Below are 26,987 nucleotides of genomic sequence, written 5' to 3'. Positions count from 1 at the left end.
CACAGGCTATGTCATTTCCTGTGAGTGTTGTACAGATGGAGTTAATGCCTGTTAGGGACAACTGACCACAGTTGCAGCTAAGAGTCATTCTTCCGAGTCTCAGTGTCAGTCACAGCTCAGGACTGGGCTGATACACTATGAGCAGAATTAGTGTTTTGTTCCTAAGTGGTCATCAAGTCTTCCAACCTAGTCATGTTCATCTATGATGGTTGTTAGGCCTCAGCAAATGCAGCCAGTCGGCACACCCCAAGTGACAAAGGCACGTTATCCTCCCAGAACCAGTTATCAAGCAGAACCAAACCCTGAGAGCCACCTAATAGTGCCTCACCCCCCCCAGCTTGCTGTGTCAACTGCTGTAGCCATCCTCAAAGGTAGAACTTGTTTTCTTTTTACCACAAACTTATTTCCAATGCTGAAGTCAATAGCACCACTTTCCCATGAAACAGACATAAGAATGTTTATTACTCACACAGGAGGCTTTCAGGAAGGTGCCTGTACTAAGATGGTCCAAGAATAGTTTGAGCAGGCAAATCAAACCAACTTGGTTTTAATAGCTTGGAGGTAAAAAGGACAAGGTGAAACAACTGAGCTTTCTTACCAACATGTCTAGCTATGGAGCAAAAACTTCTAGCAAAACTTAAAAAAAAAAAAAAAGTAGTGAAACTCTAGTACAAAGTAAAAGAGTACAAGGCTCCGTTAGTTTATGCTTTTGAGAAGTGGTGTCACATTACTTCATGGTTTTTCAAAGCAGAACAATAATTTAGGAAACAATACCGAATCAGAGATTCCAACTAACTGTACTTTTGCTCTCCACCAAGGAGACTCCAAGATTCTGATCACAAATGCAGCCTCACTGCGCCTCATATGGTCAATGCAGGCAAAGCTCAGCCCTGAATAGTGAACCCTTAATACTTACAGGGCTGTGTAAGCGGGTGGACTTCCTTAGATCTTTGGGCTTCTCACTCTCCTCGGGCTTTAATTTACTGGTACAATCCCACTCTTCCCTTTAACAACATGCTTTGTCTATAATGTCACCCACACTTAGAAGGCACTGTAACAACCAGAGTCCCTCTGCCAGCATTTATGCTGGAACCCTTGGCATACTTTGCTTTATACTATTTGTCTTATCCTTCAGTGTTTGTATGGTTTACACTATTTTATTTTGGCAGCCAGACTACAAGCTAACTGACTGAAGCTCATGATTGATCTGTCTTCCCACTCATTATTCAGACAACTATTGCTGATAATACAGTAGACGTCTCTTGTGTTTAATGAGCAGGCGGGTGAATAAATATTATCTCAGGCCCTATTATTTTTGAAAATATGCAATGTTGTCATAGTTATAACCAAGTAAACAGTAAATCACTAGAGGGAACTTCTGATTTCAATAGTATAGAAGACAAAAAGCCCATGCATTTGACATTACAAACTGTTCCTGTGTTTCCCTTGGGATTTCTGTGAGTTGCTAAATAATTTTCCTTTGGTGCTAGGCTGGAGATCATTTCTTCATCAATTCCTATCATCCTTGTGACACAAATGAGAGTAGCTTTCAGATCCATTATCCAGTTCACATATGATTTCATCAGTGCCCTGTAGACTGCCATTATATACCAACCATGTCTTTACCACTGTCCGGGGAAGTGGGAACCAGACCCTCTACAGTACAGAGGAAGAAGCTGTGGCTGCCAGGCTCGGAGAGTGCTCACAGAGCTACTAATCTGGGAAGCAGGACCAAGCGCAGCACCTCTTGCTTCTCAAGTCCAGGTTATAACCATATGTCGTAACACTTCCTTAGAATGTGGTTTGTGACTTTTATGTAATTCAATGACGACTGGGCTGAAGGAAAACTCATTTCATACTAGCTGAAGAATAGCAAACATTCATGATTCTAAGTTAAAGGCTTTTATTCCATGCACTTACATACATAATGACTATAGATTGTCATTTAATATCCCAATTGCCTGACTCCGTCTATCACTCTTGAGTTAAGATGTGACCTTACTTGCTTTACTGAAATTAGACTAGGATCTATGCAGCTTTGCTAGCAAGACAAGGTAGTGTGAATGAGTTCTGCGTCGCAGTCCCAGCAATCCCACTCTCAGGCCAACAAGTCTTTTAATTAAGAAGCTAGGCCACTCTGAACAAATGGTTGCTTCACCAACACAGGCCTGGAATTTCTTGCCAGCGTTTACACAAAAAGTGCAGATCAACTTCCCACAAAAGGGAAGTCTTTGCCCTCTACAATAAAGGTCATTTTCTTAATTGGGCATTTTTACATATACCTTGGCATTATTATCTTTTCATTCTCATAACCTTTGCCCATTGAGATGTAGATTGTCACTGCCTTTTACCAGAAAAAGAAACAGTAACTTAGCGGGGTTACAACTGGCTAATAACTGCGACAAAGTTACATACCCTGCAGACCAGAAACAACTGAACTGAGCTGAGGCACATTTTGAAATGCAGGGTTTTTTGCTTGCTTGTTTGTTTTTTTGTGTTTTTTTTTTTCCTGTTAATTTTTTCTACTTTCCATGAACATACAATGAAATTATAGCAAATAACATGCAAAATGCAAAGTTATTGGTGGAAAAGCCAACCACCATTTACACAATTTATGTTAGAGAGGCATTAAGGTCATAGCTAAAGCCAATTAACTCTTTTCTCCCAATTGCCCATTGTGTACTGAAACTTATGTTCTGAGATTATCTGCAGGCCTACAGATACTTATACATGGGAAGGCCTGACAAAATTCAGTGATCTTCCCACTTGAAAACACTGCTGGTCCCAGGACTGCCAGTGACAAGATAAGGCCATAGTCTGCAGTAAGTCTGAGAGTATATTTTGCTTAACTGCTTTCTGTTGTACCACAGCCCTGCTTGTTAGATTTATCAAGCATGGTTTCATGACTGGGATTTGTTGTACAATCCCCTACGGGGCTGCACATTCTCATTTGTAAATCAACCTCCTGGCCAGATGTAGAGGAAGACCTGAGTCTCATATTAGACCTGTCTTTCAACCCTTAAGAAGTCATCAATTGGAACTTACGCTAATCGCGTGACTTCTGCAGCATTACCTGCCTTACAGCTGAAACACTGCAAAACTCAAGCCAAATTCACTGTGATGACCAGGAGTGGTGCTTTGTATTCCTGAAGAGTGAACTGTCCTCTTGCTATCATTCAGCCTGTATATGGCCCACAGAGAACACAGTGGCAGAACGGGAGTTCAAACACTTCAGACAAGAAAAGATGCTGGAATAATTAGAAAAAAAAAGTTAAAAGATTCCTAGTATCATTTTTCTTTTAAACATATGGCACAGCACCTAACCTACAGCAGATGCCTAACAAAGCCAATTGGAATGAAAATGAATATCTCCCTTCCCGTATTCTCCCGACATGGGAGCAAAGGTCAGACCAAACAATTGGCTGTCACTTGCTTTCCTTATAAATCTTTCAAAGGGCTTGACTGGGAATCTCTTTTTATCCAATGTAGGGAGATGGCCTAGGAAGCTTGAGAAACCAGGTAGAAAAGTGAATGATGAACGGATGACGTATTTTAAATGAGGCACAATGCTACATATGCTGGACTTGGTGAAGCTCAGATATATGGACAAATAACAATGACATGGGAATTTATACAAAGCAAGAAATATTAACTAGCCTGTAGAGAGGAGCAGGCAGATAAGTTAGGGCAGTTGTGGTTGGGGGAAGAGACAGCTGAGGAAGGCTCCCATGGGCAAATATAAGCCTGGAAAACATAAAAGTAGACAAAAAGCAAAAAAATAAAAAAAAAGTAAAGACAATTTAACATGGATGGAAGACAAGAGCCCACAGCACCAGGCACTCAGCTGCATCTAAAGCTGCCTGGCTAGATGGCTGATATATGTCAAGTACTCTGGGAACTGGGTCAGGTGTCTTCAAACACATATTCTCTTACCTTTCCTATACACAGAAGCCATGGTTTTTTTCTCTTTCCTTTGTTAAACAAAATGTCTAGTCTCCATGCTAGTAAGACGGAACTGGAAGATTGGCACGTTGTAGCTTGATGGCTTTCAGAGAGGGTTCTATAGGCTCCTCAAAGTTTGCAGTGGTAGCACAGGAGTTCTGGTAAGGACAGCTTCCTTGCCACCCCCTAATTTGTAACTAGAGCCACTGTTCTTCATTGACTTTGTGGGGCAGACTTGCATGCAACACTTCATTTGTCTAAGAGGGTTGCCACTTTGCAAGGACAAAATCCCAACCGCTATGATTAAATGTCTCTTGGAGCCACGATCTGTTTATTTAAACAATGTGGTAGAGAGCTGCAAAAGGTGTTCAACACAGTCTGAAATATCAAAGGAGGAAAATCAGCCAGTTAGATACCTGCTTTATTTGAAAGTCAAAGCAGGACTGTGTTGTAGAGATGGGGAGAATCAAAATGCCAAAGGAAACAAGGCAGCTGGAGGATTCCTGTCCCTCTTACCAACAGCACTGCATTCACAAGCCACTCCACATGGTGTTAGTGCCTACAAAAGCCCCCCAACCACAGCGAAGACAGATCTACTGCTGGGAACCACCACTGATGGTTCCGAGCATCTGAGCCATTTTGATGTACTTGTAATTGGATTAATTTCTTCTCAATTCTATAAACTTGGGATATATCAGATGCAATTTCATAATCCAAATATGGACCTTTCTCTAACTGAAAGCAATAACTAGTTCACCATCACGCTATTTCTTTACCCATTCTTTGACAGCTATAAAGACACTGTCACCAAGAAATAATTTGGGGTTCATTGGTGTAGCAATCTTGTTTCGAGGAAAGCAAAAGCGTTGCCTTACAATCACTCCTGCACCTAAGATCAAGATATGTTGCTTAGCAGACTTGGAGACCCACAGAACTTAATTCCACACTCTCACTTCTAGTCTGAAACACATATACATAGCTATCTTCATTTACATTCTACAATGCCTACCATAAGCTCATGGTGGACACCCAATTTTGAACAGGGTGCTGGTGTTGCTAGACTGATCCTGTTCACATGCACATGGGAGTGAAGATCTGTTTATCTTTACAGAATGGTACTTGGGACTGCATTTTAAATGAAGTAGAATGCTATGCTGTCAACAAAATGCAGTATAGGTAAGCAAAATGGCGTAATACAAGCTATTATTCTCTCCCTTCCCAAATCCCATATGTAATTAGGACATGAACATCAGTGATGAAGAAAGTTATTAGTTTTATTAGTTTAATGCTTGATAGAACAGAGATAAATCTCAAAGTCAAACAATATGCACTCACTTGAAGAAAATACAGAGCTAGCTACCTAACAGTTTGTTCTTTAGTAATGAAAATGGATGTGTCAACCTCCCCACATAGTTGGTCGAAGCCCACATTACACAATTCTTTCAATAACTCTTAGCGTCAGGTCAGTGGAAGGAGTACAAAACGCTTTGAGCCCTAGAAAATATCCCACGTTTGCTGGATATGTTAGCATCTGCTTATATGTTCCCGAATGCCTTGGCCATGGCATAATTCTAACCTATAAACTCCTTTAAAAGGCAAGTGATTTCTGGACTGAAGTGTTCAACACTATCCAACTAGGGTCAGTCAAACCATCCTCTGGCACATCTTCAATGAGAAGACAATCTATGGTGGCAGAAATTCCCGTCAAGAGGTCCTGCTTTCAAAGGGACTATGTGTCACCTTTGGTGGCACTTAATGATACACTCTCACATTGGTAAAGGTGATCAAAGGAGACACCATGCTACAGAATATAATATCACTGAAGGGTCAAGCAGATCCCACTGGAGCATGCACACAGAATGCAGCCAGATTTAAAGCCACAGACGAAGCACACTGTAACAGGAAGGAGACAGTAGACTAGGGACCTCAGAGTCCAAAGGGAAAGATCAATGACTATTCAATACCAATACAAATTTCAAACACAAGGGCAAAGGACTAAAGTGGTTCTCTCTACTAAAGCCTTGGAAGTACCTAGCTTCTAAGCAACTTCTGCTAAGAGCATCATCTATTCTATTTGGGATAAGGTACCTGGTAAAGCTCTAAGCTCTAAAGATAGAAGGAGAAGAGGGGAGGGGGAGGGGGATGGGGAAGAGGGGCGTAACAAACAAAATCACTGAAAACTAGAGCTTCTACGATTCTAGAGCAACCCTGCTAGAATCAGGCCACAGGCCACATCTACTCTACGGCACCATCAACAACGAAGGAAGGAAAGGGAAGGAAACTCTGTTGAGGGAAAGAAGAAAGTGGTATTTCTCCTCATCTTTTAAGGGGTGGAATATCTTCTCAGATGGTAGCTGTAGATCTTGACGCAGTGATCCCAACAGTCCAAGACCAGCAGCTGCCCCTTGGGTGTGAGGGCGATGCCCACTGGACAGGTAAGGCCCTCTCGAATAAGGACGCTGTAGCCACCGCCCTTGGGAAAATGGAGAATTTCCTTGCGGCTGCTATCTGCCACAATGAGGTCGCCCCGAGCATCCACACACATGCCAGCGATGCAGCGGAAATCTTCATTCTCAGAGAAGAAGTGGCTGATTTGACGGCCCAGCTGCCCGTCGGGGCCAACAGAGCCGATGGAGAAGCCACCTTCCAGGTGGTGTTCATTCTGTCGGTTTTCCACATTGAGCCCCAAGCCTTGGGTGAAGTAGACTGTGCCTTCAGCATCACAGGTGACAAACTTGGGCCTCACAGCACTGCAGAGGCAGCTGTATTTGACCACTCCTGCTCCTCGGTCTACAGTGAAACACCAGAGCTTCCCGCCTTCCACGTCAGTCACCACAAACTGGCCAGATGGTAGGGCTGTGATGCCCCATGGTTTGCTCAGCTGGCTCCTGTGACAGGCCACACAGTGGCCATCCATGGTATAGACTTTAAGGGAGTTGTCGTAGCTATCAGTGACACCAATCAGCCCATGGCAGTTCATGGCCACTGAAAGCGGAGTGAGATTGGGCAAGTCGGCTCCAAGGAAGCTTAGCACGAAGCTATCAATGCCACTAGGGCTGCGGCGGATCTCCTTCAAAAAGCCTTTGCGGTTGAACACTTGGATGCGATAGTTGCCCCGGTCAGCAACCAGCACCTCACTCTGACTGGTCACATAGAGACTGACTGGAAGATTGAACATGCCGGGAGTACTGCCTTTTGCCCCCATCTTCTTGAGAAACAGACACTGCTGGATACCGGAAGCTGCCTCAGAACTCCGCTGTTTCGCAGGGGAAGCCCTAGGGCTGGGAGCTACTTCCTCAGGGCTCATGTCCATCTCTCTAAAGGTTACCGAGGCTGAGGCAGAAGCTGCTGCTCCCTCCTCCCCTGCCCAGGAATCTTCCATGTTAACTGTCCGGGGCTTCTTAACAGCCTGGCCAATTTGCAGAGGACCAACGTGCCCTACTTTAAGGAGCTCTACATCTTGCAGGGTAAGCTCCCGGGGTAGGCTGGCAGTGAGCTCTGGCTCCTCCTCATCTGCTGTCTCCTCCAGGAGGGCTACATCAGCTTGCTTGATCTTCGCTAGAAAGTAGTCACAGCGAGACACGGCCTGCACCTCAGCAATGTTGAGTAGGTAGCTCTGCTCCTCTACCACTTGACTGTTGGACTTCTCAACCTCAGCCAAGGAGCCTGTGAAGAACTTCCGAGAGCGGGCTAGCTCTTCCTGGATGCGGCGCTCCTCGTGGCCATATTCTTGAAGAACTGCCTTATACCTTGCCTGAAGATCCCTGGAGACGCCCTCCAAGGCTGCCTTCCTCCTCTGCAGCTCTCCAGTAAGTTCCCTTAGGCGAGTCAACTTCTCCCCGAAGTCCCTCCGCCGCTCCTCAGCTGCCTCCTTGACCGGAAGTGTGCAGTGGCCAGGGGGTTGGTGATCTGCCTCCCGGCAGGGTTCACACAACACCACACCACAGCTTCGGCAGAACTGCCGAGGCAGCCGCCGGCCACAGCCTCGGCACATGAGCAGGCCGACGGCCTCACTGAGCCCAGCTGTGTCAATGATCTTCAGCACCGTCAGGTTGTCGGTCAGCTGGGTCAGGCTGGTGATGCGAGTAATCTTGCTGCAAAAGGGGCAGCGGACGCCATTGATGCTGCTGGCCAGGAGCTTCTCCAGACACTGGCGGCAGATGGTATGGCCACAGTGCAGCAGCTTGGGTCGCAGCTGCTCTTCAGTGAAGGACTCCATGCAGATGGGACATTCTAGCACTTCCCGGAGGGCATCCAGGTTCAGGTGAGAAGCTGCTGCTGCCGCAGCCATTGCTCTTCCAGCGAAGGTTCCTGCTAACACAGCTTAGAGCCAAACAGCTTAATATTCATGCCCCAGTGTCAGATTCCTGCTAAAGAGAAAAAACAAACCATTATTCATTTTTCTACTCCTATATAAGTTATTTCAGTCTAGAAACACTTAAGAGAATAGTTATAATCATCCATTGAATCATTTACTTATTTATAAACATTTTATTGCAGTCATTATGACTTAGGAAATAGTGTCTCCCCCACCCCCTCTCCCTTTACACACACACACAAACGATTAAAGCATTATGTTATGGAGGAATTCAGGGAAGAGCCTAAATTGCCAAAAGGTCAGCATCTATCTTATACCATTACTGGAAGGGTTAAATAATATGACATACAAGCAGGAAAGCAGAGAATAACCCTGCCGAGCAGAGAATGTCACATGAAGGTCTACACTGTGAGGTATAGTGGGGAGAGTGATGGAACCTGACAACTGAGTAAGGCTACTCATAAATGGTGCTCCTTGTAAGAGAAGTCTTGCAAATCTCAGAGGCAATGACACATACAGGAACTGTAAGCAAAGAACACTGTGTGAGTTTGGGGTCCGAGCCTTTTCATTCCATCACAGTTGATGGCCTCTGATGTTTCACTCAGAGAGAAAATTCTGATGATTGCCTTTAAGTAACCTGCAAACCATCAGATGGGGGGTGGGGGTACACATTTTTCATTTGTCCATCTTCCAACCTAGTCACCCATAGCAGTCTAGGCATCAGAAAGAATGGAGACATTACATTTCAGCATACCCCGTCTGCTCTGCTTATCAAGGCGAGTATGTAAGTTAGGAATCAAGGCAGACCTATTCTGATAGATAGGAAAGCTTGCAAGGGCACAGAAATGAGATGGGAGAACGAAACACTAGGCAGAGGGCGTTGCCTGAATAAAGCCGAGAAAGCAGATAGCAAGCACAGAGTTCTGTGAATTGGGACGAAGAACAAGGAACACTTGGTCTCTCTCTATCTACAATTCTGCATCTGTAAAACGGAGACAGCATATCCTTTCCTGGGTTTACAGAAGGATCAAGGAGGATCACATCTGCACCAGAAAGGTCCTTGGTGAACTTCGGTTCCCTCTTAGCCTTATGTGAAAACTGTAGGAGAACAGAGCAGGGGCTAGGAGATGCGTAGAGATCTAATCATTTGAGGGTGATTAGAGAGCTTGAGGACAAAGTGACTTTCATGTGCAAGTAACATGGGACATTCTTTGTGAAGGGTATGCTAGGGCAAGCAAGCGCCTAGCAGCAAGGAACTGGTATGCTTAAGGATGAAAAGGACTCTGTGTGTGTGTGTGTGTGTGTGTGTGTGTGTGTGAAGGGAAGGGGTCACATTTACCTCCAGGATGTCCCTCTATAGACAGAAAATTGCTCTGGTGTCCTAGTACCTACTATGTGCTACACAATACTGTGCATGCTTATTCTCACTTAATCCTCATTGTGGAAACATGGTAAGAATTTTACTGTGCCACTTTGGCAATGAGAGCATTGAAGTTTTGAAAAAACGAGCTCAAGGTCTTAGCAGTCAAACATGGTACTTTTACTTATTTTTACCCCAACATTACTTTCAAGTTTTTTTTTAAAATGTCTTTCAGTTATTTATTAATGAGTGCTCTCGACTCTGCTTTAGGACTCACTGCCTTTAAAACGTACTTTTCTCCCTAAAAGAACGAACAATCATCTAGCTGAGTCAGCCAACAGAGTGGAGCGAATCGATTTTATTAGCTGGGTGACCTAGTCCAACACTCTGGCTTTGCAACCATTACAACTCAAATCCATGCCTTGACAAAACAACAAATTACTGGGCAGCATGAACTTTAAATGGTCTCCTGTGGATATTACAACAGCGAATGTTCAATTCTCAAATGCTGTGGGCGTGGGGCAGCCCCACAGAAACACCAATAGAAGCCCTGACCCAGGATCTGTGCGAACCACTCAATCCTAACCAATAGCTTTCTTCTGTCTCCTGTCATCTGTGAGAACAGACTGAGGGCAGCAGCATTTGGTGTTTGGGTCCCAAGCATGTTACCTTACATTGTGCTGGGACATCTGTTCTTCCTGGAGCTGGCACTGCAGACCAGCTTGTTAAACAAGTCTGCCAATTTGTAAAAATACTAGCAAATTCTTTCCCCAGACTTCTCTCAATTCAAAGGCTTCCTGCCTGTGTAAGCTATCAGCTTATGAAATGAATTGATTATGCCCACATCCAATGGCAAACTATTTCTCCAGTCTACAGTTTTACCAGGTTCTCCAAAAAGATGTCAAAAATCCATGCACTAAAGATTCTGGCTTTGGAGAAGTGTAGATCTGAAAAATGCCTGGACTTATTTCTGTTACCACCACCATCCCAGTACACAGCATTCACTTAGCCTAAGACAGACCCAGCTCCTCCAGACAGGCATGCCTGACCACTCCCATTAATATCAAGATTGAATCAAACAGAAGCTCAATTTGACTTCCACTTCCCTGGAAAGGCTGTTGCAGTGAAAGGAACTGCCTCCCTATGCCAAGCCTTCAGATGTGCTGCTGCCCATCTCCTGCCAGCTAGAACAATCAGTAACCGAGCAGATGGAAAAGTCAACACGCCATTTACAACCTTGGCTGCCTCCACATTCCCTTGAACACATTTCCCATTGTTCAGGCTGTACTCCCAAGTCTTGCCCTTCCATTTTACATAACCTCCATTTACCTGGTTCGCTCACCCACTCCACACGATTGACAGTGTACAGCCCACCCTGACCCCAGCACAACTCTTTGACTCCAGATACTGTATCTCTTAAAGTTGCATGTGTTCTCACAGATAGATCTAAGACAGCCTCATCCTCTCCTGACACCACTGAGTTTTGCCAGTCTGTGAAACAGGTAGCCAGGGAGTCGAAAGAACCAAGAGTAAGCAGATAACATAAACCTTGAAGGGAGACAGAACAAGACAGCATTGTTGTGCCTTCTCTTACAGAATATGGGGCAAATGGCAAATTACCTAATCTCTCCAGGCCTGGCAAGTTACTTAAGTTTTCCATGCCTGGCAAGCTATTCAGAGATTCTAGGCCTCACAAATTCTTTAACTCCTCTTTACCTATTTTCTTAGTTAAGAAAAAAGAAAGGAGAGAAAGAAAGAAAGAAAGAAAGAAAGAAAGAAAGAAAGAAAGAAAGAAAGAAAGAAAGAAAATTACCATGAGAACTAAGGATAATGAATGTAGATACTTAAGCTAATAATTGGTAGGCAAGCAATGACTTTTTCAGTTGATGACAATGACTGTTTAACTTAATTCTGTTAGCAATCAAGAGCATCAAGAATCAGAACCAGAGCCGGGCAGTGGTGGCACACGCCTTTAATCCCAGCACTTGGGAAGCAGAGGCAGAGGCAGGTGGATTTCTGAGTCCGAGGCCAGCCTGGTCTACAGAGTGAGTTCCAGGACAGCCAGGGCTACACAGAGAAACCCTGTCTTAAAAAACAAAACAAAACAAAACAAGAATCAGAACCAGTACTGGTATTAGCAAAATAATTCGGTTTACAAACCAAGTTTTGAAAGGAATGAAGAATTGTCCACTCCTGGACAGCAAAAGCACATAAAGATTACTAAAAGGAGTAGTTAACTTGGGAGGGATTGGGTTGAGAATGTGGTCACCCAGGTCACGAAGCAATGAGTGAATGAACCCATCACTTCCAATCAACTCATCAACTGCTGGAGCCCCTTCTAGCAGAGACTAAGTATGGAAAGGTAGAGTGAGCAATGACCTCAGAGTAACACTGATGAAGAAACCGAGACCAAGAAAGGGAAATTAGCTACTCCCACATCCTAAGGCAGAACTCGGGCAAAGGGGCATGGGTTGGAAGCTAACGGTGCTACAAGGACTAAGAAAGTACTTGCAGGACCTGGGCATTCTGGCTTTAGATTCCAGCTTAACTTAGGTATGAAATGGCCTTTCAAGGCGATGCTTTCTCACTAGCAGAGATTAGAAGAGATTGAGCCTAAAGCACTTTGGACAGCACCAACCTAGGCACAGAACTAACTGTGTAAAGAGCCTTCATTATTATTATCAGGAACAGTGACTACAGTTGCTACTGCTTGCCATAGCCATTGGCCAGCCTGTGATATGAAATGAACAGGCACCTGTCGGAAGGCAGAAATCTAAGGCAGCAGCCATACATTGAAATAATCTAAACTCAGGGACTTCTGGAAGATCGCTATTTGACCTCAAGCTTTCCCACGCCCCTCTTTGCTTCTTGGGGGGGGGGGGGTTAGGCCATAAGCAAAACTGGAGAACCTTAAGCAATCAAGGAAGCAGATCTTTCCTAAGCAATTACCACTAGTGTAGTCCTGCCACGATTGGAGATGGAGACAACTTTTAGAAAGAGATGTGAAAAAAAAATCATCTAAAAATTTGACATGAAGAACCATTCTACAATTCCTATGCTCTTCACGTGGCCTGTAGGATTTTGATTTGGTTGAGACTTATCACCCCTTTTCAGGCCAGCACTCAAGCTGCATTTACTCCTTATGCACTTTAACCCAATTCAAACCAAGTGTGAACCTGACTCAGTGCCACAAAGGCCACTCACTAACAGACTGACTATTCACCTAGTTCTGGCTGGGGAGACAAGTCTGTGAACTTCAGATTGAGGGCACTTATGGCGCCTGCTGATAGCTAAAACCATGTCTTCTAATGGTCACCTGGAGTAATGAGTGCCAGGCACCCTCTACACATCGCATGTCTTCTCTTAACTGTGTGAAGGAAGTGTTAGTTCACATCCTAAATATCATTAAGAAAAAAGTAACCTGTTCATGTTCTCCCACCATGGTATGTAGTAAAGTTGTCCCCCAGATGCTCATCTGTGAACTGTGCCACAAAAGGGCTCACCCAAAACATGTAATTTTATAGAAGCGGAGACTACTGTTGCCGGGCAATGGTGGCTCACGCCTTTAATCCCAGCACTTGGGAGGCAGAGGCAGGTGGATTTCTGAGTTCTAGGCCAGCCTGATCTAAGAATTGAGTCCAGGGCAGCCAGGGCTACACAGAGAAACCCTATCTCGAAAAAACAAAACAAAACAAAACAAAACAAAACAAAACAAAACAAAACAAAACGACTACTGTTACCTGCAGGTAAGATTTGGCTAAGAGGTTGGTAAACTCATCCAGGAATGACTTTTAAAACATACCGTTCTATCAGAAAGGCCCAATGGAAGAAGTCTCCCAAAGGTAACACCATCTGCATACAGGAGGGCGCACTCTAGGAGACTTGCCAACATGTGACTTCTGATTTATATGCCCAAATTAGCCATTGGCTCTGTAACCCAGGATATGTCATTTACCATGTGGCTCTTCACTTTCTGCCTTGTGGAATCAGGAGTAACATTTAGATTGTGGGCCTTATGGAGAGAATGCACATTAATCAGCACTCAGCCGAGCTTGCTGTGTTTTCAGAGAGGCTGGCAAGTGCTTGACCACCAAGCAAGCAGTAAAACAGCCGATTCCACGGCCAACTCAACCTCCATCAGGTGTTTTCTTAAGTGATCTGTGATGATATCATCGCAGCTAAGTGTTCTGCCCTCAGCTCCAGTCTAATTTTGTTCTCTAAACTGCCTTCTGTAGCGTAGCTAGGTTTGGAGTTGATAAAGACAATGCTACCCTTCTGTGCCAGAGACAAGATGCACAAAGGAGAGCATTCAGAGCAGTCTCCTTCCGTCTAGCACTGCCCTTGAGCCTGAGCCTTCCTTATCTCAGCTGTGTAGCTCCAAGCTCCTTGCACTATCTCCCCATTGGTTCTGGTCTAAGAGCAAAGCAAGAACAAAGTCCAGGGCTTCTCTTGATCGAGAAAAGTCACCCAGCTTCTGACTAAACGGGGCAAGCCTCCTTTTCCTGAGGAGAGGCTGCAAAGGGAAGACCAAGCCGACTACAGCAAACCAGCAAGGGAAGAGAGGATGTTCTGTGGTGGGGAGCTACATGGCAGGTATGTGGCTTTACACAAGTGACCTCCTAAGCCTTAGTTTCATGGGTAACACTGAACAATGAAAGTATATTTAGAAGGTATATCATGAGAAGAAAGCACACATATTTTCAAAAGTAGTAAATTCTGAGCACTTTTACTGGGCACCAGACAGTAAGCACCCTGATTTAGTACACTGAGTCCTCACAGCCATCCTATGACGTAGGCCCATGAAGAGCTTGTGCACTGAGAGGTCAACTGACTCTTTAAAGGTTACAAAGCAGAAAGAGGAAAAAAAAAAAAAAGCCAGGATCTAACCAGAGCATTCTTGACTCTGATGCCAGGACCCATTTTGGCATGACTGCCATTTCTAGCTAAATGATAATTTATTGTAGGGGTTGTTCACTAGAAACCAGTACCCCCCACAACCCCTCAACTATGACAACTGACATTGCCTCCATCCAGACACGGTCAAATGTTTCCTGGCAGAACAAAAGCACCCTGTCTCAGAACCCTGGCTTTAGGTAATGGCACAGGCTAAATACTCAGTGGACAGGAGGCTCCGCCTTGTTCCAACCTTGTTTTGTTTCTCACCCAGAACCATTGTCTCTGTGAGCTATAATGGACCTCCTATAAGATAATATTAGGTTGAAGATCATGTTGGCTCATACCTTCGACAGGGAAAAGGCTAGGTAGCAGAAGCCCTTCGGTAGTTCACTGCTTCTGCCCCAAGGCCTATAATATCGGGTCTGTGATGAGGAGGTTGGGCTGGTCAGAGTGGGTATCGTGAGAATACAGCCTGCCTCAGGATTAAAGGGCCTTTAGTTAGTAAGTGAGGAAGACTCTGCCCTTCAAAGAATGTCAAACTCTCCTTCAGGATTTCTGAAGACTAGTGTCTTTATTCCCAAACCCTTACATTCTCCTAAATTCCATTCATTTATACATAGTTTATTTATAAATTACTTTCAGGTCCCTGGGTCTCCAGAAGACCCTCTGGGTTCAGTTATGCCAAGACCAAAACAAAAACAAAATTAAAAACAAACAAAAACCTCCTAAGGACCTACTCACAAATTTCATTTGGTTTTGAATTCGATAATCTAGTTACAACATTCACTCCCCACCATTCATTCTCCACAAACCTCATTCTCAACGCTGAATCCCAAATCTATTATTCAACCTTTTAGACTGTATGTTGCAACCTTGCAATTCACCAATAGCTCTTATGTGTCCCTCATCCCTCCAATACATCCTTTAGTCTATTTTCAAATTCCCACATCTATCACCCCTGTATGCCATCTCCAAACTCCAATCCTGTACCTCAGATTTCTGCCCTCCTTCAATCTGATCGCTCATCTGCATTCCCCATCTTGTACTGTGCCACCTCCAACCTCCCCCCCCCCCAACCTCCACCCCCGTCCTGCCTCACGTGTTGCCTTCAAACCTTTGCTGCGATTTGCTAACTGGGTACTGATTCCCTTGGGAACTCACCCCTCAGTCTTTCCCAGATTCCGCTACAGAAATCCCTTTCTCTTCAGCAATTAGGATCTTCCAAGACCTTGGCTGTTTTGATCTCAGATCTTGCTAACATTACACCGATCTCCTCAAAGCCCCTAAGATTCTGCCCGCCAACACCCAACCTCATTCAGGCCTGCCAAATTCCTTTATGCTTCTGATATTCTGCACCTAGATACCTCCAGGGACGTCAGATCCTCCCATCTCCCACATGCTGCACCCCGTCTCTCCGCATGGCCCCCACATTACCTCATACCTCCCGACATGCTGCAACTGCAAATATCCTCAGCCCCTTTGCTCCCCTCCCCCAGCTGCATCTCATCTCCGCCGAATCGCTCCTGAGCCCGTCCCTTCCGAATCCGATCCTGCCACTCCGATCCAGACCCCAAATCCTGCCATTCAATCTTGGATCCCCGCGACCCACCACAGTCCCTGGTCGCAGACCCTCCTTCCCGCCCCCTACCTGACCGCCCGCGGCTCCGACGCGAGTCCACCGCTGCCAGCCCACCCGCCCGCTGCCTTCTGCGCATGCGCTAGCACGTCCTTCCCATGGCAGTCGCCAATTCGTACAGTCGCCTGCCCGTCAACTTGCCCCGCCTCCCGAGGCATGCTGGGGCTTGTAGGTCTGTGGGCTCAGCGCCCGCGGCCCAGCTGAATAGATAGGGATGGCTCCGGAAACCTAGGCCATTGCAGCTTTCTGCCCCGTTTCAGAGTCTAAACATGATTAGTCAATGCTAATCCCCCAGTAGCAGTCTCCAGAAAGTTCGGGCACTTTGCAGACAGACGCCTCTTTGAAGAAGACAAGCACACTCCCTTCAAAGAGCAGCAGGTCCCCGGGCTAGGTGTTTCTGCCTGTGACACATCCCAAAGTGGAGTCACTGAACACACGCCCCTTAGGAAAGAGGTTTTCTTTGCCAAACAGCGCGGAGGCGGATAGCAGAGGGAGAAACAGGGGAAAACCTGCATTGAGCCTTGTCAGATGGGAGGTTTTGTGGCCAGGACCTCCTAGTCCTGAAGGTAGTTTGAGGACAGGTAATACCTGCTCCTGAATGCGATAAACACACAGTACTAGTTAGGAATATGAAGGAATCTGAAATATTATGCTCTCACATTTGAAATTCCACCTAGCTGTGTACCCTCTGCACAATGATAAGACAACAAAACAAAAACAGTAATACCTTTAGACACTTTCCGACAGACTACAGACTGAAATGAAGCTGAGACCTAGGGGTTAAAAGCAAAGTAACCAGTTTCTACCTGTTAGAACCTGGGTTTAATTTCCGATAATCACTCTTAACTTTATTTTTCTATTTCTTTATCTCAAAATAAAGTTAAGGATTGTTTTGATGAGTTACTAATAACTCAGAAAGGTGAGAAAAGCAAATTTATTCCCCTCCTCCCACCTCACTCCCACCCCTGCCCCACACATCTTGTCCAAGATTCGATATACACCTGGCATCGATTTTGATAGAACTCTGAACCAGGCTATTCATTCTCCAACTGGTCTCACTTCTCAGCGATGCAGGAGTTCTCACATGATTTTATCCCTGGCCAGATTTCCCGATTACACATTCTGAGTACAATGTTGTTATCTCAGATAATTCTAGAGCCCTGAGCCAACCCAGGTACCCAGAACTCCCAAAGCCTTCCCAGAGAATATGTGATTCAAAGTTCCTTGAAGAAATTATATCTGTGCTGGCAATTCTATGGACTGACCAAATACCTAGAACTTTGAGACTGTGAAAGGATAAAACATATTGTAGATATATAGTCAATTTATCTTGGGCTAGTTCTCTTAATGGCCATTTATTAACAACCTATGATTCTGACCTAACAGTCTTCTGACTATAAGGTAAAACCATTGGAATGTATAGTTAAAGTTAGAAGACAATGAGCTTCCACTAAGAATGTTATAACATCTGGAAAAGATAAAAGAACTTTCCCTGTCTTGCTGTAGCCCATCTACCAGATATCCCCCACAATGCACTTAAGTTAAGACTTAGGAGTTTTTTGTTCTGTGAATATAAATGTTCATAGGCCTTTTCCACAGTAGAATGTGTTATTTGGGATAGATGAGAATCTGTATACAGGCCATGGTTAGTCATATTTGATTCCGAATTTCTTTAGGAGCAAAAAAGGAGAAAAGTAGAGCATTTCACCCTCTCTCCCTTTCTGACATCTGAAATTCAGGGGCCTGGGACTGTGGAACTCGCTGGATAACAGGTTGCATTAAAGACTAACTAGGACTTTGTTCCTGTTTGGTTCATTTGAGACAGCATTTTGATGTGTAACCTAGGTTGTCCTGTACCCCCACTATATAGCTGTGCTGGTAAGATTTTTTTGTTGTTGTTGGTTTTATATTTGTTTGGTTTTTTGTTGTTGTTTTTGTTGTTGTTTGTTTTTTTTTTGGGGGGGAGGGTCAACTTCACACAAATCTAGGCACATCCAGGAACCTCACCTGAGTAAAACAAACACCTTCATCAGCTTAGCTTGTAGACAGGTCTCTGGGGCATTTTCTTGACTGATAGTTAATATGGGGAGTAGCATCCCTAGGCAGATGGTGCTGGGAGATAGAAGAGAGGTACCTGATGATAAGCCTGGGGAGCAAGTTAGGAAACAACATTCCTGCTTTATCTCTGCTTTAGTTCCTGCCTCCAGGTTTCTGGTCTTCCTGAGTCTCTTCCCTGTCTTCCCTTAATGATGCACTGGCAACAGAATGTAGAAACCAAACAAACCCTGTCCTCTCCAGGTTGCTTTTGACCAAGGTCATCATCACATCAGTAGAGAGCAAATTAGGACAGTGGTCCCCTCTGCCTGTAAACTGTCCATTCTCCTTACCCATTCTCCTAAATGTTAGCATGACAAACCTGTGTCATTATGCCAATGGATTTAATTTATTCTTAATTGTCTGACTTAAGATTAGTGTAGCTGCAAAAGGATACAGTGGGATAAGTCAAGTAAGGGTTGGGCATTTTCTTTGTACTTCATAGACACTCACACACCATATCTGACCCTTTCAATAATGCTGTAGGTGGATAAAGAAACCAAATCGCATGTTACAGTTACCTCCCGGAAGCACAGAGCTACAGTCCAAACCACCCTCCATAAGCAACCCACATTTTATGAGAGGAGCTATCTTTCTATTTGTTAAGAATTATTATTATTCAGAATATTCAAAACAGATGAGAGATTATAATGTTAAGTTGAGGAATGTGGGACAGATATGGTTATGATCTCCTGGTAATTGTTTTGCTCTTCCTTGAGCAGTTCAGAGCAACGGCACCAGTGGAGAACACCACACACAGCTGCAGCCTCACCACCTTCAGGTTATTTGAGGGAGTGGATGAAGAGAGATGGCTTGCTAACTTGATGGAACTGAAAAAGCCTTGTGACCTTAGCATGAACACCCAATGTTGACATTTTAGCAATGTGAATACTGAATACCCTTCGTATTGACCTTCTGTCACGTCAGGCTTGCTGTAGCTTCTTCTTCTAGAAAGATAGGGAAGCCTTCAGGATAGGGTCATAGGGTCTTTGACTCACTGTGCTGTAGGTGGAGACTATGAGAGAGCTGCTGTCAAATGGTTTCTGACTTAAATTCACTTCTACTGCCAGAGGGTAAGAATTAGAATTCTGTTTTCTAAACACTACAATTAACAGCCTACAGTCTCACTTTAGCACTGCCAGTGTGCATGTGTGTATATGTGTGTATACATATATGCAAGTAATATGCACATATGTGTATATATATAGCTAATCATATGCATATATCATGAATATGTATATTCCTATGTATTTATGAATGCATATAACTCCATATTTCTTTCTGACAAAAAGCTAATGGCCCTCCTGAAACTTTGAACTTTGGAAGATTAGGCTCAGCCATGACTTTGTAATTATTGTTCTTCTCTTTTCTCCTGAAAATAGTGTTTATCTGAATGTTCCTTTCTTTTTAAAAATATTTAAATTTTTCATCAGTTGAATTTATTGCCACAGTCCACACAAAATCTAGGAGTAAAATAAACACTTTGGGCAACTAGATTCACTTCTGTCTTGCAGCTTTGAACACACTGGCACAATGTTAGCGGTCTTCTGACACAGAAATGTTTTAAAACACAGGTTCTCAATCTGTGAGTTGAGGCCTTGTGGCAAACATCTACCTCCAAAAATGTTTATATTATGATTCACAGCAGTAGCAACATTATGGTGTATGAAATAGCAACAAAAGTAATTTTATCGTTGGAGGTTACCACAATAGGAAGAACTGTACTAAAGGGTCGCAGCTTTAGGAAGGTTGAGTCACTTTATTTTAATTAATTAATTAACATCCTGATCACTACTTCTGCTCCAGGGTCTTCCTCACACAGCATCTCCCCCATCCTCCTTGTCTTCTCCTCTGAAAAGGTGGAGGCCTTCCTGGGTATCTCCCAGCCCTGGCACATCAGATCTCTGCAGGGCTAGGTGCATCCTCTCCCACTGAGGCCAGACAAGGCAGACCAGCTGGGGGAACAAATTCTACACATAGGCAACAGCTTTAGGGATAGTGGCTCCTGCTTCAGTTGTGGGACCCATATGAAGACATAGCTGCACATCTGCTACATATGTGTGTAGGGGCCTATGTCCAGCCCATGTATGAGAGATACTGTTTTAAATAAAAATACTCTCTGTGAAGCTCTTTAAATACTCTTTATTCAACATTTTAGAATAATGGGTTTTCATATAACTTTTCAATCCCCTATATCAATTTCCCAGGACTATAGACAAGCTGTCAAAGGCTAGGTTTCTGAAAGCAGGAGAAATTTATTCTCTTCCAATTCTGGGAGAACAAGGAGCATGAAGTCAAGGTGTTACCAGGCCATTCTTTCATGTAAGCTTAGACTAAGCATCTCCTCCTATTTGTTCATAACACCATGCAGACCTTGATTTGACAACACTGATCAGAATGGATTAAAGGGTCAATGCCACCCTGGTTTAATAGTATCTTCCCAGATTATGTCTAAAAGAGCCTCATTGTCTGATCTCTTGGAGGTTAGGATTTCAGCACATTAACTTGGAGGACACAAGTAAATGGAAGATACACTTTGAGCTGAATATTGTTTTTGGTTTTTTTTTTTTTGTTTGTTTGTTTGTTTGTTTGTTTTAAAGGGGAGTTTTTTTTCTTCTTCTCTGCAATAGTCAACTCTCCACCATATTGTTGGGAACAAAATGAGAAAGCATTTATCATTTTGTCTAACCTACTATAATGTTCATTACCAAGACTTGTAATCATTAACTTAGCGAGAATACCATGTCTTAAAAGAGCAAGAGCTTTGAAATCTTACACAGCTGCAGCCTCACCACTTTCAGGTTATTTGGGGGTTAGATGAAGAGATGACATGATGTTAGGCTTGCTAACTTGTTGGAACTGAGAAGACCTTGTGAGCTTAGCATTCACATTTCAGAAATGTGAATATTCAGTGATTTAGTGGATTATAGAGACCACAGACCACAGGGAGATCAGTGGTTGTCATGGATTGGAGGCAGAGGTAGGAAATAAATCTGTGAAACACTAGTGGTATTTTAAGGCAGTGAAAATGGTCTGTATGACACACGCATCATGGGTATGGACGGGTCAGTATATATTTGTCCAAACAGTACTAGGAATTGTCTGTAATGTAACCTGTGGACAGTGGGTGACTATGATATAACTGTGAAGGCTCTCCAAGGGAACTTCTGGTGGGAGCTGTGGTGATAGAGGAAGGTTAAGCATTGATTAGGGAAGGAGCATAGGAAAATTCCTGTGCCTTCCTCTTAATATTGCCATGAACAACAACAACAACAAAAAAGCTCTAAAATTGTTTTTAAAACAGGAGAAAGGAACAAATTGTTCACATAATGACATCCCAGTAACACAGCTGCAGGCCCCTTAAATCTATAACATTCACGCCTAGATGACTTTCTGTTTGGAATAACATCACTAGATATATAATACAAAAACATTATGTTTAAAGACACTAGACATTGTTCTTCTCTCTAGCTATTTCTTTCTTTTAAGAAAGCTTATTTTTATGTTATGTGTATTAGTGGTTTTGCCTAGATATATGTCAATGTGTCATGAGCATGTAGTAGTTCCCATGGAAGCCAGGAGAGGCTTTCACATCCTCTGGAACTAGAGTTACAGACATTCATTACCTTACATGTGGGTGTAGGAAATCAAACTAGGATCCTCTACAAGAGCAGCAAGTATTCTTAACTACTAAGTTATGTCTCCAACTCTTCTATTTAGTTTTTTAAAAGAACTTTTTATTAATTTTTTTGTAAACTTCAAATCATGCACCCCAATATCACTTATCCCCCCCCCATCTCTACGTATCCACCCTCTCCCCTTCAACCTCGCCCAGAAAAGGAAAACAAACAAACAAACAAACAAGCAAAAAACCAAACATACAAAGCCACCACCAACAAAACCATCTTACAGTGAAAGCTGTGGTATGTCAGCCCAAACAGCTTTACTTACAAGTGTTCACTACAATGAGTCATTGGTCTGGTTCTAGGCCTCTGGCTTCTGCTACACTGTTATTACTGGGTCCTCACTGGGACTCCTCTCTGATACCCTGCTGTTGTGCTATGTCAGTTCTGCAGAACTGTTCCCTTCATTCAAGGAGTTCATAAATGGGGTAGATGTTGGGGATGGGTCAACTCAAAGCCCTGGATCTGGGGCTGGGTAACAGCTGAGTTGGTCTGCTTTCTTGCAACCATGCCACAAAGCCCAGTTTCCCCGACTTTGCACAGACAAAAGGCAGAACCCACTGTCTCATGCTCACCCCACCAGGGTCAGCTCACCTGCTTTCACATCTTCAGGGCCAGGTATCCCATGCTACCCAGGCAAGGGGCAGAGCCAGCTCTGCACAGCTCTCAGACATCAATATGGCTCCATGCAGCAACCTATACCAGGAATGCCTGCATAGGCTTTGGTTATAACAGGTGGTATTGCTTGCCTGGGTACCATTGTGTACCATCACACCTGACTTATTCCAGTCCAGGAATAGAATTTAGGTTTTTGTGAATGTTAGGCAAGCCTTCTTGGGAGGTTTGAATATGCTTGGCCCAGGGAGCTACTAGGAAGTGTGGCCTTGTGGCCTTGTTGAGGGAAGTGTGTCACTATGATAGCAGGCAAGGAGATTCTCCTCCTAGCTGCCTAAACGTCTTCTGTTTGCCCTTGGAACAAGATGTAGAACTCTCAGCTCCTCCAATACCATGCCTGCCTGGATTCTGCTACACTTCCTGCCATGATGATAATGGACTGAACCACAGAACCAGTAAGCCATCCCCAATTGTATGTTGTTCTTTTTAAGAGTTGCCTTGATCATGGTGTCTCTTTATAGCAATGGAAACCCTAACTAAGACACCCTCTAACAACTTGGCTGCATAATATTTTAAGAATTTTATTACTAATAATGGTCCCAAGGTATCCTTTTCCCCAAAGTCTGACATTTACACCAAAGCCACTATCCCCTCAAAGACTTGATAAATAATAGACCATACCTGCTAAAAGGAAGCATTCTTCTTATCTCTGGCTAAAATGACCACTATGGTGAAGCGAGAAGGGTCACTAGAGAAATAATTAAGGTGTCTTTCTATCTGGGAGAGATCAGCCATGGAAAAAGGGACAAGGAGAAAGCCATCAGGATCTGCCACTTCCCTGAGAGTGTAGAGGCCATCAGTGTGGGAGTAGGTATGAGTTGCAGGAGGCAATGAAGAGAAAGCTATTGAGGTTGAGACAAGATGGGGATGAGTAGCTGGCTGAAGTGTACTAGAGAGTGACAATGAGGCTAAGGAAGGGGATTAGGTTGAGGCAGCTGGGGTGGGGTCTTATTCTCTATATTGATGATGAAAAGTTTGGGTTCGGATAAGTTTCAGGAATGCGGATGGCTTTTGCCAGGAGTACCAGGTGAACATGGCATGAGATAGAGAGGGAAGGCTAAGAGCAGAAAGCAAAGGAAGTCCGCACATAGGTGGACTTAGACCACTCAGTCTGTGTCTGGGCAGTATTTGTTATGATCAGTGAAGATTTGGTTGTCAAATGTGCCATTCTTTGGACATCGAGACTAACTGTAGAATTTGTATTGTGGCCAGACCATGTTGCAGTAAGAAATGAGGTGGCAAGGCTTAACGGCACCACTAAGTCCAAGGTGAGTCAAGTCTTGAGCAGAGTTGAGGGGCTAGGTTTTGAGTGAGAAGATCCAGTGGTCAAAGAGTCAGAGAGACAGAGCAAAGGGAATTCACACTTCCTTAGTTCCCTCCCAAAGGAGGAATACAGGCAAAGGGAGTAGAGAAGGCTCCCTGCAGTGACAAGACTCTCAGTCTACCACATCCTCAAAGGACTAAGACACTTGTGAAAGAAAACCAACATTCCAAATCACAGAGAAAAGAAGTACTTTTGTCCTTGTGATTAGAATTTAGTGGAGGTATGGTATGTTTTTTGTAGTAACAGTCCACAAAGCAAGGAGCTCAGGGATGATGCTTACCCAGTAGAGAAAGAGAGACAAGTAATTAGAACAAGAAGAGGAAGAGCTGGCAAGGTGGACTGGGAGAGGCTTTTGGGGGAAGGGGCTGGGGGTCCAATAGAGGAAAGGTAAGTGTCTAGTATGAGAGATGAGACAGGTGTGGTAGGCTCCAAGAGCTAGAGAAACACTTAATGAATACTCAGGAGAGTCAGATTGTTAGAGCACATATGGGGGAGAGCAGCTGAAGAGTTAGCCTCTAGAATTTGGAGCCAAAATGTAGTGGGTGGCAAAAGCCAGCACAGGCAAGCAATCTACACTGAGGAGCTCAAAATTAGTAGTTTGGTGCTGTTAGGAGATGCTAAGCTCCTTCGAGGGAGGCTCATCCATACCTTACCTGGGTTTGATATTTATTTATACCTTACCTGGGTTTTCCAGGTTAAAAAAAGAAAAAGACAGGAGTGAAAAAGAAAGGGACATAACTGCCCTTAAGTATGGTGAAAGAGAAAATTTGTTGTAGATAAAAAGGAGAGCATAGCCAGAGGCAGTGACATTGGGAAGAGTCCAGACTGAACATGATAAGACGGAGCTGAACCGTGCGAGATGGGAGAAGGGGTAGGAGAGGAGCTGCTGAGCAACAGGGACAGCCTGTGCCAACGGACTGACCTTGAGGTCTAAACGTTAGACCGAAAGGTCAGGATGGGTTATATAGGCAAGGGCAGCTGGAGGAAGAGCAGCCCAGGCCGGGGCTGGAGAAGTTTAGGGTAGAGAGTGGGGTATGCCAGGCATACCCTGTAAAACGCAGGGACTGAGGAATGCGAGGAGAACCTGGCAACCAGCTTCTGCTTTGTTATTTTAAATAGGCACCCCAGCCACTTGTCCTAGGATATCATGAACAGAAAGAAAAATAAAAATAGAACTTGCCTTCTGCAGTTTATAGCTATCCACACTGGAACCTTTAGCACCCCTAGAGTGAAAGGTAGCTTAGCACAGTGGGGGAAAGTGCTTAGAAATAAGAGAAGAAAGCTATGATCCGGATGTTCTTGGACCCAGTTATATTTTTGCATCAATTGGACTCAAACCTGGACGTACCTAGGAAGAGGGAATCTCACTTGATGAATTGCTTACATCAGACTAGCCTGTGGGCTGGTCAGGGGGACATTTTCTAGCATGCTGGTTGGGCAGGTCAGCCTACACTGCACAAGGAAGGTAGGTACTTGAGCATGAGCAAGCCACAGAAAACAATCCAGTAGGCAGTGTTCCTCCATGTATTCTGCTTCAGTTCGGACCTTCAGGTTTCTTATCAGATTTTCTAACTTCCTTATACACTATGGCCTGTTAGACAAACACTTTCTTCCCTAGGATTGATTCAGTCAGTTTTGTCACAGCAGCAGCAGCAGCAGCAACAACAACAACAAAATAGAACAGACTCTGACATTACACCTGTCATCTGCCATTTCCTCAAGTTTAAATATTGATATTGAAACCTGCCTCTCATTGCTGTCAGGATTCAGAGAGACCAGATGTGATCCTGTATGCAAAATAAGTACATAAATTATGACATGGTATGTGTATCTGTACAATTGAAATGGATTCTATTTATTTTACTCATTGTCTCAACTTTGAGAAAGGGAATTCATAACTGATTGTGACCGTTTGCTCTAATCTTATTTAATACTGGATGATCTCGCTAGTCATCTGATCCCAAATGATATGAAGTTATAAGGAGGATGACAAGAGACTAGAGGAATTAGTGCACTCTGGAAAACTTCATAAAAATCTTCATCAGTGTGCTGGAGAGGTGGCTCAGAGGTTAAGAGCATTGACTGCTCTTCCAGAGGTCCTGAGTTCAATTCCCAGCAACCACATGGTGGCTCACAACCATCTGTAATGGTATCCGATGCCCTCTTCTGGTTTGTGTCTGAAGACAGCTGCAGTGTACTCATATAAATAAAAATAAATAAATCTAAAATCCTCACAAGTATGTCTAAATATGACCTTGTAACATAGGTAGAGTTAATATTTTGAAGAACAGAAAATTGTGAAAGGCTATGGTTCTGCTCTAAAAGTGGCAAAGGAGTGGCAGTTGTTTCCCATTGTTCCTCTAACCCAAGCATTCCTCTGACCCCAGCAAAGGGAATGGTGGTGTTTGACCCCAGCTGCCTCTTCTTGGGTTGAGGGTAGCTGGTGTGCCTGGTGACATGCTTTCCACCTCCAAGCCTTGTTACAGAAGAATGGTATATCCAATCCAGGAAGCTAGCATCCCCAAGATCGGTTTACCCTTGACACTAAGACATCCTTCTGGTCTGCCAACCCTCTGAGTTACTGGAAAGAAGAGAGGGTACTGGGGAATGACTAGTCTTTGAGTCCTGAGGATTGCATTTTGAGCAGGACATGAAAGGGATGTGTAGGAGCTTGACTCCACAGAGAAAAACACAGAATCCATAAAGATGTGCTATCTACAATGTCATATGTTTACCAAAACCTAGAAAACTGGGAAAGGTTTCTTTTTTCTTCATATTTCCCTTTCAATCATTTCATCCAGTGGCATATTTAAAAGTAATAACACTCTTGTGGTAAATGTAGTAAGTAGGTTAGAGAGCTAGCTCAGATGTCAAGACCAAAGGATCCAGATTCATTCCCCAGTACACTGGGGAGCTTAAGACTCCATGTGACACTAGTTTCAGGAATCTGACACCTTTTCCTGGTCTCCACAAGGTGTAGTGCACATACATACACTCAGGCTCTCTCTCTCTCTCTCTCTCTCTCTCTCTCTCTCTCTCTCTCTCTCTCTCTCTCTCTC

The 26,987-nt window shown here is 44.0% G+C and overlaps 2 protein-coding genes across 6 annotated transcripts in view; one reads left to right on the top strand and one right to left on the bottom strand.

The window, feature by feature from the left end:
- Window positions 1-26,987, top strand: part of Astn2 (astrotactin 2) — a 955,818-nt gene that overhangs the window by 722,721 nt on the left and 206,110 nt on the right. The window lies entirely within an intron of this gene.
- Window positions 5,196-16,248, bottom strand: Trim32 (tripartite motif containing 32). 2 transcript variants are annotated; one of them, XM_021160106.1, is made up of 2 exons: window positions 16,165-16,248; window positions 5,196-8,312 (listed from the first exon to the last, which is right to left on the bottom strand). In XM_021160106.1, the coding sequence occupies exon 2, from the start codon at window positions 8,231-8,233 to the stop codon at window positions 6,266-6,268; it is 1,968 nt and encodes a 655-aa protein (XP_021015765.1). In that variant the 5' UTR covers window positions 8,234-8,312; window positions 16,165-16,248; the 3' UTR covers window positions 5,196-6,265. The 2 variants fall into 2 exon arrangements, with proteins under 2 accessions (XP_021015765.1, XP_021015766.1); XM_021160107.1 differs by having other exon boundaries at window positions 5,196-8,309.

Source organism: Mus caroli, chromosome 4 (genome assembly GCF_900094665.2).
Source record: "Mus caroli chromosome 4, CAROLI_EIJ_v1.1, whole genome shotgun sequence".
Taxonomy (NCBI): domain Eukaryota; kingdom Metazoa; phylum Chordata; class Mammalia; order Rodentia; family Muridae; genus Mus; species Mus caroli.
The sequence above is the reverse complement of the archived record's forward strand: the minus strand, read 5'-3'. Positions and strand labels throughout refer to the sequence as shown.

Excerpts from the sequence above, each read along its gene's own strand:
- Trim32 (XM_021160106.1), bottom strand. The coding sequence starts at position 8,233 with ATGGCTGCGGCAGCAGCAGCTTCTCACCTGAACCTGGATGCCCTCCGG.